We start from the raw sequence: 12208 nt of genomic DNA, 5'->3' as shown, positions 1-12208 counted from the left end.
TGGGTGGCGCAGTCAGTTGAGCATCCGACTTCGGCCGGTCACGATCTCGCGGTCTGAGAGTTTGAGCCCCACGTCAGGCTCTGGGCTGATGGCTCAGAGCCTGGAGCCTGTTTCCGATTCTGTGTCTCCCTCTCTCTCTGCCCCTCCCCCGTTCATGCTCTGTCTCTCTCTGTCCCAAAAATAAATAAACGTTGAAAAAAAAAGAATAAAGTGTTGAGGAGAGTGAAAAGGTCCCAACCATATTGTCCCGGGAAGAGAAGTCTTGGGGAATACGATCATTTTCCTCCAATAGAGGATGGCCTGTCCCAGAGAAAAGATCACATTGGTTCTTTCTGGTCCCAAGGTGGATACAGGGTTGGGAAGGAGAGGCCACAGAAACAGCTTTCCTCTCCTAGGGAACACTTTTACCACTACTTGAGTGGTGAGTTCCCGGATTGGAATTTGGTAAGCATGTCTGGTAGTGGCCACATAATGGGGATACAATATAAGATCTTCTATAAAGGCTGAAATAGAAAAGGCACTAGGTAGAAATTGTCTCTCTCCAGAGGGCTGAACAAGGAACACCAGGTAGAAATCATTTCAACAGTTGTCATAGGAGTAACTGTCTTATCACTGTTTTGAGGCTGAACCTGAGATTTCCCTTCCACTGGAGGTGTGGAGACAGGGTATGTTCCCTAGGTCTCCAGGATTCTCCCAGAAGACTCTTCTATGGTGGGAGAGACTGTGTCGGATCATTAGTTCCAAAATCATTCTGTGCACATGGAGCATCTGGGGGTCTTGCTGCCGGGTCATCACAGCCTTGCAGGCCACGCGAGGATTTTAACTTTTTACCCGAGTGAGGTGGCGATCGACTGAAGGGCTCGGGACAGGTGGAGGAGTAGAGCTCCCCGTTTCACATAACAAAGGAGGGGCTTCATCTGTTTTTCAGTTGGGCACTGAAGCAGAAAGTACCCAGGCAACAAGTGACATCTATGAAAAAGAAGCAGCCATTGAGGTAGACTACAGCTCCCTACGAGAGGATTTGAAGGTAAATGGAGGATTTCCGTTAGGGCTAGTTCATGGTGACAGTGGATATTTACATATAATACAGAAGAGTTTTTTGACCATCGGTTCAGGGGAAAAAGTAGATTTGCTAATGGTGTTTGAAGAAATGGTATAAACAGACAACTTCTTAAAAATGTTTCTGCCAGCCTTTCTCACTGTGTGTTCACAGAACATGAGTATCATGGAAATGCTTCCCAAATGAAGTCTTCTGTGGGCAGCCAGTTTTTTGAAAGGCTGTCTCCTTGGAGATTCACAGTGACCATTAGTCTCTGCGAAGTCCCGCAGCAGACACAAGTGACCACCGTACTCCAGGAGCCTGGGTCGGCCTGTCACCGTCCCGGTGTGGCCCCCACAGTAGGGGACAGACCCATCCGTCACAGCTGCAGAGCACAGACCTGGGGTCCGGTTTCAGGGTCTCTAATCCAGCATCTCTGGCTCTGCTGCTCCGTCGTCCCTGTGAGCCGCCCTCCAATACTGCATTTGCGTTTTGCCTCCTTCCTGAGGCCGCGTCTCTCGTTGAGGGCACGGCGACTAGCCGGTCCTAGCGTTCCAGCCACACAGCCCCGCAACCTTCAGGCAAGAGACAGGCCGCCTTCGTAGTGGCGTGTCAAGGGCGAAGAAGGGCTTTTCTGACAGAGCCCCAGGAGCTGTGCTGGCATCACAGTGGCCAGAACTGGTGACCAGTCACCGTCGGGGGGGACGGGGTTGGCGAGCCTCAGATCGAGCAGGGACCCCCGCCCCCTGCTACAAGGGACCCGTGAGGGAGGAAAGCTCAAACATGGGCTCTGTGAGACGGGTGGAGACTAGATGCCAGGTAGCAATGTCCACCTTTCAGTTTCACATGTTCTTACAGGTGCTGTGAGATTTGCTGGGCTCTTGGATCGCAGTTCTATTTTTCGGCAGTCACAAAACAGCTTTTGTCTTCTCTGCAGTCTATTTAGTGCTTTCATATTTAGAAAATCCTTACCCACCTCATTACTGAGTAAATATTTATAAATATTGTTCGTGTTTTGTTTTCATTACCTATTTAATTCATCTGAAGTTTATTTTGGTAGGTGGCATGAGGTTAAGTATCTGTTTTTAAGAAGTTACCTAAATTAGCCAGTGTACCCAACATTTTTCAAATAATTCTCTTCTCAATGCCTTAAAACCGTCACATTCCTCATGTTAATGAACCACCCTGGGAGGCCAAGAACGCTTTCCTGGAAGGTCACGCCTACACCCCTTCCTCCTTTCCCTCCTCACTTAAGGTCTCTTCATCCTGGTGGTTTCAGCTGAAGTGTCTCCCCCTCCAGACTGGTTGCATGCCTTCTCCCTGCCCCGCAGCACCTCCGCTTACCGTTAGAGGGTTTCCACACTGTTGTAAATGCCAGCCTGGGTGTCCGACTTCCCAGTGAGTTCTTTAAGAGCAAGGACAGAACAGTTTTCATCACTGAATCCTCAGGGTCTAATCCATAAGTAAACGATCAGTATTTTTTAACGAATGAGAAAATGCGATCTATGAGTTGCTGCTTTTTGCCCACATTAGGAAGTGTGGAGGTGAAGCATGTCCCGGGAGAGCAGTATCTAGAACATTGGAGCCACGGCACAGCACAGCTGGCTAAGGGAGCTGCGGACAGCGCGGCCCAACTGTGTTTCAGACTCCGAGGCGCCAAGGGAGGGAAGGGGTGGCTGCGGAGAAAGGGAGGCAGGGACCTGGTCCTGAAGGGCCCTGTGCCTAATTACTCAGCAGCTAGGATCTGAAAGGCAAGCGGTCACCTTGGTCACCGCTGTTCTCTGTCAATAGGCTCTACAAACGGATAAAGAAGTGGAGGCCAGCCTCAGACTCCTGCTGCAGCAGGTGGCGTCCCAGGAGGAGGTCCTGTTGAAGACGGCGGCCCCAAACCTGAGAGCCCTGGAGAACCTGAAGACCGTCAGGGACAAGTTCCAGGAGTCCACAGACGGTGAGCTGGGCGGCACTTGTCAGCAAGGCCGCACTCCTGGGGGTTGTGGGTTCTGTCTCTTTATTTTTAACTTAGATCTTTCTCTGTCATCCCATATTAATGTGTACTTTTAGTACTGAGTCACTAGTTGCTGCCTTTGTAAAAAGTGCTCTGCTTTAATTAAAAAAAAAAAAGTATACTGGTTATTTTAGAACATAATTTTCTATACCAGTATGATGGCCGTCTTAGAGTCTCTTTCACAGAATTTGTCGCTATTATTTAAAAATTAGCCCTATTAGAAAAAGGGCCCATCAATTTTAAGAGCCATGTTCTTAGAATTAATAACAATTGGGGTATTTTAAAGGTAGATTTTACTCAAGACAACCAAATTCAAAATCCAGTTTTTAAGATACTCTATGCTTTAATTTTTTTTTTTTCAACATTTATTTATTTTGGGGACAGAGAGAGACAGAGCATGAACAGGGGAGGGGCAGAGAGAGAGGGAGACACAGAATCGGAAACAGGCTCCAGGCTCTGAGCCATCAGCCCAGAGCCCGACGCGGGGCTCGAACTCACGGACCGCGAGATCGTGACCTGGCTGAAGTCGGACGCTTAACCGACTGCGCCACCCAGGTGCCCCAAGATACTCTATGTTTTAAAGTTGCAATAAGAGAAGCCCTCCCCCCAGTGGTCTTCAAAGTAAAGAACGTTGCTTCTCTCTCAGCTTTTGAGGCCAGCAGAAAGGAAGCCAGAATGTGTAGGCAAGAGTTTGAACAGGTGAAAAAAAGGAGATACGACCTTTTCAGCCAGTGTTTTGAGCACGTCTCAGTCTCCATTGATCAAATCTACAAGAAGCTCTGCAGAAACGTCAGCGCCCAAGTAGGTATTTCCACCCCAAATGCTGCTGGAAACCGTGTTGCTGGTCGTTTTTTTCTGGTGGGAAATAAATATCCACCGTGTTATCTGAGTGACCCACTTCCAGTCGATTCCAGAAGACTGGTTGCCATAGTAACTGTGTTCTAGATCCCACTCACTGTCCCACTGGTCAGCCTGGACAAGGCAGAACCTCTCTGGTTCTATTTCTTCATCTGAAAAATGAGGGGGTTCGGTCATTTGTTTCCAGATTCTCTTCAGTTCTGAGTTCTGTTGCCTGGTGCTGATTTGGTTTCATGGAACAGTCAGTGGTCTCTGTAGTACAGGTCACGTTCTGTAGAGGGTCTTGGGAATGGCTGACCTGGGGTCTGTGACAAGTTGGGCGGAGTACAAAGGAGAGGAAGGAACCAAAGGCAGGACTGTGTCGACAGTCCGTTTGCTATAACCTTTGCCCGTGACGCGGTCAGTACCCACAGCAGACCCCGTGGCACTGAACGTGGAATCAGGGGGTGCATGGGGACTTCTACACCTGCTTTACCTTTCTGCTGGTGTGCTTTTACGGCTGAAAGTTGATCCTGGATCAGACACTTAGGGTTTTAGCTGAAAATAATTTACTTATCTTCAGTAAAGTAAGACTAAAATAAACCCATTAACTTCTTGAAGGCAGGATTCCTGCCTGCATCTACAGTACCTGGCCCGCAACGGCTATTCAATAAATGGTTGATGACGGGCCAACGGGTGAGCCGAACAAAGACTGTTTTTGTCAGACTGCGACATGTGCTGCTGACGTTTGAATGGCAGTCCTACGGGAAGGCCTACTCCTTTGTGTGTGTTAGAATGTTTTCCCTCTCCTACCACCCACGCAACCCTATTTCCCGTGACTGCATGAACAGCCATACACATTGTTTACAGGCATTGGTATTTTCCCATCAAAACGGAGGAAAACCTCACCAATAGAATATTTCACAACCTCTCTCAATTTCCAAAGTCGAAATTTTACTAATTGCTTCTGTGATACTGCTGATAAATAACCTGTGTTTCAGGCATTTCTTAGCCCAGAAAACCCAGAAGAGCCTTACCTAGAGGGAATCAGCTATAACTGCGTGGCTCCAGGCAAACGGTTCATGCCAATGGACAATCTGTCGGGGGGAGAAAAGTGTGTGGCGGCTTTGGCCCTCCTGTTCGCGGTGCACAGGTAAAGGCCACAGTGAAGTGTCTTTCAGCATATGTGCTACAAAACTGTTTTCTTCAGCCAGACAATTCAGGTTGTTTTAGGCCTATAGTAATTTAGACTGAAAATCTAATACATAATTCAGTCCTTGACAGATTTTCACTAAATTTCTGCAACTACCAGAGGCTACTAATATTCCAAGTTTATAGAAAGGAAAGAAAAGGAAATCCTGGGATGGACGGATGTGACATCAGGATTGCCAACAAACAGAACAAAACATCCAACCCGTGTGCTGTTTTCCTAGTATATATTCAGAGCCGTGTTTAGGTAAAGAATGTTACACAGAGTATTTCTTCTGCAAAAACGTTTAACCTCCTCCTCTCCACTAACGGTGGTGGCAATCTGTGAGGAAAATGGAGAAGATGTCGGCTAAGGTCAGGACGGCTAGTGTTCAACATTCCAGTCATTAGATGAAGGCCCAGGTGTGCATGGTGCTCCCTCTCTACTTTCATGACCAGAAGGATTAGCATCAGCTGATGTTCATAAGAGGAGGCCCGTACAGGAAAGGAAAAGAAAATACCACCATTCATGCGGGAGACTTTGGGGAAAGCAGGCAGCAGGAATCGAAACGTGAGCCTGTGTTGAGCAAATCGCAGCAGAATAAGGCTATTACTAGGTGTCCCTTACTAGTAATTACTGTTACCATCCATTTATTCGACAGATATTGATTAGAGATCTGCTGTGTGTCGGGTGGTGGTGCAGGCACCAGAGAGTTGGCAGGGAACAAAACAAAATCTTTGCCTCAAAGATATGTTATTTTTGTTGGGGAAGACAGAGGAGAAGGTATTTTAATAAACTAACTCTCTGACAGAGAGACTATCAGGAGATAGCAGATGCTATAGAGAAGAAAATAAAGTTGGGAATTGGAGACAGTAAGTAGCAAGGAGGGATTTGCAATATTAAGAGTCACCCTGGAAGGCCTATTTGAGAAGGCAACATTTGAACAAAGTTTGAAGGAATGAAGGGAGCAAGTCATGTGGATGTAGCTAAGGGAAGATTGTTCTAGACATGAGGAACAGCATGTGCAAAGGCCCTGAGGCCAGAGACAGCCGGCATCCGTAGTGAATGGGCCGTATGCAACAGTGGTGGACACAGGGATAGGAACTGTGGTAGCCGTCAGGGAGAAAGGGGAAGAGGGGCTGGACCAGGGTGAGTGTCGGCTGAGCAGACAAGGTGTGGGGTGAGAGGGAGGCGGCAGGGGTGACACATACCAGCTCGAGTGAAAAGACCGTGGGAGGGAACAGGTCTGGAGGGGCAGCTGAGGAGTGAGATTTGGGATGAGCTTTAGCTGTTTATCAGACACCCGCCAGAAACCGTCGGGCAAGCTGTTGGGCACATGAGGCAGGTAGGGTGTGGGAGCCATCGGTATACGGATGGCGTTTAAATCCCAGAGATGAGATGAAACCACGCGCGAGCCAATTAGCGTGGAAGGACCGTGGACCGTACCCCAGGGCACCACGGTGTGAAAACGTTCGAGCACCGCACGGAGAGGAGCTGGCGGAAGAGACCTGGAAGGAGCGGTGGGGGGGGGTGGGGGAGTAGACGGTCATCTGTGACATCAGACCGCCAGGTGGGGGCAGCCCCCAATGCCACCCGCAAAGGTCACGGGGGACACCGACTGAGCACTGCCCGTTGGATCCGGCACCGTCGGGGTCACTGGTGACTTGGTGACTGAGGCGGAAGCATCCAAGGGGATGGACCTTGTGTTAATCTTCGCCAGGTCTCTCGAAAACCAAAGCTGTTACTTGTAATTTCTTCCTAGTTTTCGGCCCGCTCCGTTCTTTGTCTTAGATGAAGTGGACGCAGCCCTGGACAACACGAACATTGGCAAAGTGAGTGTCTCCCTGCTTTTAATTTCCAAAAGAACACCTGTGGTCCAGGGATCATGTGCTGGTCAGAAGGCCGCCTACCTTGGAACACCCAGTTGGTTGGAGAACGGCTGATTAAAAATCAAATCTAAGTTAAAGATCTAAGCAGGAGATGCTGTGGGGGAGCAGTTTTCATTCGAGGGGCAGGGGATCCTCAGTCAATTGCTGGGGAATCAAAACAGGGAGTCAGGTCAGGATCGCTGTGCTGAATCCACAGCACTGCTGGCGGGTGGCTTCTCCCCGGTTCTAGACGTTAGTGTAAAGCCACCTGAAAGAGAAGGACTGTGAGGCCACAGCTCCCCACTGTGAGTCTGACGGGAGAACGGGGTCAGCCGAGGAAGCGCGACCAAAGAGGAGGGGCGGTTCTGCCTGCAGACTCCTGGCGTCACGGTCCCGCTGCCAGAGCCGTCCATTCTGGAGTTGGGCGAATTGGACTCCTGGTTCCGCTTCCAGGCACGTTCATCTTCCAGAGACGACCGGGCTCTTTGTAAACTGGCATCGTGGCGTATATACCTTAGTCTCGTGAGCTTGGCTGAGGAGTCCACCTCTGAGAGAGACTCCGTCCTGGGTCCCTGACGCTGGGCTCCCTGGAGCCCGCCAGGAGATGCCAGAGTCGGGGGGGGTTTCGGGAGCTGCGGCTGAGGCCCTTCTGGCGGCCCACGTGGCCTCACTCAGCGCTGCCCGAGCTGTGTTCATCCAGCCCAGGTTTCTCATCCCCGTGTTCTGAACACGTCCGCTCCGTAGTCAGAGGTTTAAAAACCAGATCCCCGATCCCTTTGAACTTTGTAGAGGACAGGAAAGAGCCACCTTCTGTGACCTGCCAGGCATCAGGTTAACTGGGGAAGGGAAAGAAAACAGGAACAAAAGACAATCTGTTTGTCTCCTGAACGCCGGCCAGCGTGCATCGGCTGATTGGACTCAACGGCCTCATTTAGGAGACCTCTTCCCCCGAAGAGGTGAATTTTGGCGCTTTGTAGCCCATCTTCTGTATGTTGGGGTGGGGGGGGGGGGTGGGTCTATTTTTGTGGGCTGTTTTCTCATTAGCTTTTAAGGTATCTGTGCCTTCCAGCAAGATGGAGCTGTATTACTGGCCTCTCCAGGGACGAGGTCTTACTTAAGACTGTTCTGTGGCATCCAGCCTGTGTATTAAAGACCTGTCACCTTTCAGTCTCCCCCAGGATCCACCCTGCCGACCGCTCCGCTGCCATGCTGAGCGCGGGCGGACGTGTGAGCGGCTCCCAAGTGACGGCCACCCCCTCTGGTGCCCGGGGTGCCCGCCGTGCCCGCCGTGCACCTCGGCAAACACAGTGTGTCCCGCCCCCCTCCCGCTCGCAGCCGCTCACAGCCGCTCCACAGTGGCTACCGCTGCCTCTGATGCTGAACCGAGTTCCTTCTGCCTGTGAATTCAACCCCTTCACCAGAAGCAGTTTCCCCTCCTGGTCCCTCACCTCCGCCAGTGACTCCTCGCCCAGCACTGGGCCATAGTCCCACACAGTCGGGACCCGTAGGCGCGGCCCAGAGCCATCCAGCCCCTCAGAGACGTGCGGGGGGTGGGCAAATATCCTGGGAGGCTGTGCCCAGTCCTTCTCCATCTCCCTCTGGGTTCTCAGCAGATTTCGTTCAACAAGACCCCTTTCTATCTTCCTCCCTCCCATTCCTTGGATTTGAGGATGGTTCCTGAATATATATAATTGCCACTTTTCCCATCTTCTGGCTCTGAGTTATTAGCAAAATAGGAAGATGGAAATTTAAAGACTGGTCCTTCCTCAATGTCTGAGTGGTCGTTTTTACCTTGTTATGAAAACTGATTGCATGTTCACTTGATGATATCTTAAGTTAGAGCTTTGTTCTTTAAAATATTCTTAAAGTTTAGATGGCAGATTTTATAAGATTTACAATTTTTTTCACCTTTTAATCTGAGCGGTTTCCATTTCTGCACTTATACTGGGTTTACTGAGTTACCAGAAAGGCAAGTAAGTGCTTTGTCCCCTACAATGGGCAGAGATGGGCACAGTCACCCTCCCGGGGCCCTTAGAAAGGAAGCCTTTCCTTGCTGGTGAAATGTGTGCTTTTTGTCCCCCTCCCCCCCCCCCCCCCCCCCCAGGTCTCAAGTTACATCAAAGAGCAGACTCAGGAGCAGTTTCAGATGATAATCATTTCCCTAAAAGAGGAGTTCTATTCCCAGGCCGATGCGCTGATAGGCATCTACCCAGAGGTAAAAGGCAGCCCCAGGAGTCTCCCTGTTGTGTCCTGAAGTGAAATTACAAGTACCAGTGGGGTCTGCACATGCTGTTTGATTTCTGCAGTTGATAACTATTAGGATTAAGTGATTTTTTTTGAATCAAGTAAGATTTTTTAAAACGACTTATTTTCCTACGACAGTAGACAGAATTTTTAAGATGGACTTGAAGTGAAAAAGCAAACAAAATTACAGAGCTGTAAGGCACACACTAAACTGTTAATACTGTGTTTCATATTTCTGTAATGTCTACATGTTTTAGACCAAACAAATGCACTGTGGGGTGGGTAGCACTAAAGGGCCCATTTATCTTTCAGAAAGGACCAGAGGGGGAACAAAACAAATTCACCAGACGTTCCAAGTTGTATAGTAACTTAGAATTCAAACACACCTACAGCTGTTGAAAATACTTACCTGAGCTAATGGAGTAGAGCAGCTCATTCAGATTACTCAGTTTGGGGAAAGTAAGGCTTTACTTCCTGAGTTTTCATTTAAACGAAGATAAAAATTTCCCTTCCTGTGCCTACAAGATGCAAGGGAGCACCGGAAATTCTCACACCAGCGTAGGGGAACAAAAAATACCTTTTTCCTCTACGCACTTAGGTTCTCTGGCTGGGGCCCTGTTATCAGACTGGCAAAAGGCAGATTAACAGGAGGAAAACGGCTTGACACGTGCATCACACATGTACACGTAGACGCCCTGGTGAAGAGTAACCCCAAGGGCTGCCGGCTAGGCCCCGCGCTTACACACCATTCCAGGCTAACACGAGGGGTGAGGGCTGGGGGGTCAGGCGAGGGGAGCCGTGGTAAGCACGGATCGCTTAGCAAGTCCTGTGGTGCGTGTGGAAGCGGGCGCCTTCTCCACCGCTGAGAGCTGGTGAGAGCGGAGCGGGGCCTCCTACGTCGAGCACGTTTCCTTTGTGAATACGGAGCCCTGGAGCCCGGTCCTTAGAGCTGCTCCTGTGTCAGCTGGTTCGCGGCAGCCTTTAGCTCAGAGCGGTCCGTGCGCCGCGATGGCACGCGCTGGGACCTTTTACCAGATAATACAAAACATAAAGCTGATGTAAATGGAGACCCGTGGTTATAAGGAGATTCCTTTTTAAGTGCAAATCCAGATTCGCTAGTGGCCTCCTTTTATGTTTAATAACACGTTTCTCCCCCAAGTCGACAGGTGACTTGAGCGGTCTTTTCTCATTTCAGTTCGACGACTGCATGTTCAGCAGAGTTCTGACCCTGGATCTTTCTCAGTATCCAGACACTGAAGGCCAGGAAAGCAGCAAAAGAAACCAAGAGTCGCGTTAGGACCGCGAGTGCCCCCTGAGCCACCTGGGGGTGTCCATGACCTGGGTCACGGTCACGGCTGCCTAGTTGTTGCTCTTGAGTAACAGACTGCTGGAGCAGTCGGGACAGCCTGGGCCGCTGTAGCTCGCGTCCATCATTCGGGCCCCCTCCCCGTGGGTAAGGTTTCCTGAGTTAGTGTTGAGCGAATTATTAAAAAAAAAAAAAAAAAAGTAATTTTGTGTCATTCTGAAAGCCAGTCAGAATAATTTTGGATTCTGCATTATTTTCACTTAGGTCTTGCCTAGTATGTTTAAGTGATCTTTCAGGGAAACTCTTGGTTCTCAAATATTGTTAGTTATAGAACGTTGAACCTGGGTTTTAGGGGAAGTTATTTCAGGGGAACTGATGTCAATACAGGAAATCTCAGTAAAGAATATTCTAACTGCAGATGTCTCTGATCTATCATTTTAGAAACAAAAATTCTTTTAAGGTTAAACAATTATGTCTGCTTCAATGCAATCTGAATTTTTCTAAGTATAAATCTGTCGGGAAAACGTCGTACACAGGCTTTCCTAAGTAACAACTGACTCCTCCGCTTAAATACGTGGTTCTGGGGAGGAAAGTTGCGGCATTTTCAATAATACTTCATTTCCCTTTCAGAATGGATTAGAGTTTTGCACACAGCAGAGCAGCTCCCTCACTGCAATCTACTGACAGTTACCCGTCCACACGGGGTCTGTGGACATGTGAGGACCAGCGGCGCCTGGGCGGCTGGGTCGGTTAAATGTCCAACGTCTGCTCAGGTTGTGATCTTGCAGTTCACGAGATAGAATATCCTGAGCAGGCTCCTGGTGGTCAGTGCAAAGCCTGAACACCAGGCACTCTCTCTCTCTCCCCCTGCCCCTCCCATGCTCATGCATGCGCGCGCGCGCACACACACACACACACACACACACACACGCTCGCGTGTGCGCTCTCAAACTTTACAGAAAGAATTCCGAGATGTTGGTGGTCTTCCGCTTAAGACGGGCTGGACCCAAGTGCTAACGAGGGAGCAGCCTCCCGAAGCAGTGACGCGGCCACTTTTGAACACCCACTGCTTCACGTAAACGAAGTGCCCCGTGTGCCCACCTAGACCAAAGTCACAGAAGACCTGCTTCCTGCCCTCACCCAGCCAATCAATCTCTTATTGAGTGTAGAGAGCAGAGGCCACTCTATTTGTCTCCTGTTCCTAAGAAACCACCGGCAACACCTCTGCCTCGCGGACCTCCTCCGCTTTACACAACATCAGCTTTGCGCCGAGACGTCCCGTTGCCACGTGAGCTCAGAGTCGACCCCGGTCGCACCTTGGGCCGCTCTCACTCTCTCACCGGGACCCACGCCGTCGGTGATCCTTCACGGCACGGTTTGTCACGGCACCGGCTACCCCGTTCCTGAAAACCACAGGCCGGCGGGAAACTCGTGCTTGGGGCGCCACCACGGGCCCAGGGAGCCAGCCGGCGAGCCACCAACAAGCGAGTCATGCTCCAGGTGCCTCTAGCAGACCAATGACGTTGGAACCAGCGTGCGTTTGAATTCGCTCAGTGGACAGCCGACCTGACTGCAGAGGCCGCCCGTCACGGCGACGAGGCCTCACGGCCTGGAGCGTGGCGCACAGCTGGCCCAACCTCTCCTCTTCCGCGTCCCTTTCCACACCGGTCGTTCTCACCTGCCCCGCGTCCAACTTTCAGACGCAGACATTCGCCTCTGG

At 50.3% G+C, this 12208-nt stretch overlaps 1 protein-coding gene across 5 annotated transcripts in view; it reads left to right on the top strand.

Moving 5' to 3' along the window:
• The window catches only part of SMC1B (structural maintenance of chromosomes 1B), a 78361-nt gene extending 67456 nt beyond the window's left edge, over window positions 1–10905 (top strand). For 4 of the 5 annotated variants that reach the window (XM_047866769.1, XM_047866771.1, XM_047866774.1 and 1 more), the window contains 7 exons: window positions 929–1027; window positions 2831–2987; window positions 3691–3845; window positions 4883–5034; window positions 6833–6902; window positions 9043–9153; window positions 10378–10905. In XM_047866769.1, the coding sequence (XP_047722725.1) occupies window positions 929–1027; window positions 2831–2987; window positions 3691–3845; window positions 4883–5034; window positions 6833–6902; window positions 9043–9153; window positions 10378–10479 (846 nt within the window). In that variant the 3' untranslated portion in view covers window positions 10480–10905. Of the gene's footprint in view, window positions 1–928; window positions 1028–2830; window positions 2988–3690; window positions 3846–4882; window positions 5035–6832; window positions 6903–9042; window positions 9154–10377 lie in introns of those variants that run through there. The other variant, XM_047866773.1, reaches the window with a different exon arrangement.
• The last annotated feature ends 1303 nt before the right edge of the window (window positions 10906–12208 follow it).

This window comes from Prionailurus viverrinus, chromosome B4 (genome assembly GCF_022837055.1).
Source record: "Prionailurus viverrinus isolate Anna chromosome B4, UM_Priviv_1.0, whole genome shotgun sequence".
NCBI lineage: Eukaryota > Metazoa > Chordata > Mammalia > Carnivora > Felidae > Prionailurus > Prionailurus viverrinus.
The sequence above is the reverse complement of the archived record's forward strand: the minus strand, read 5'-3'. Positions and strand labels throughout refer to the sequence as shown.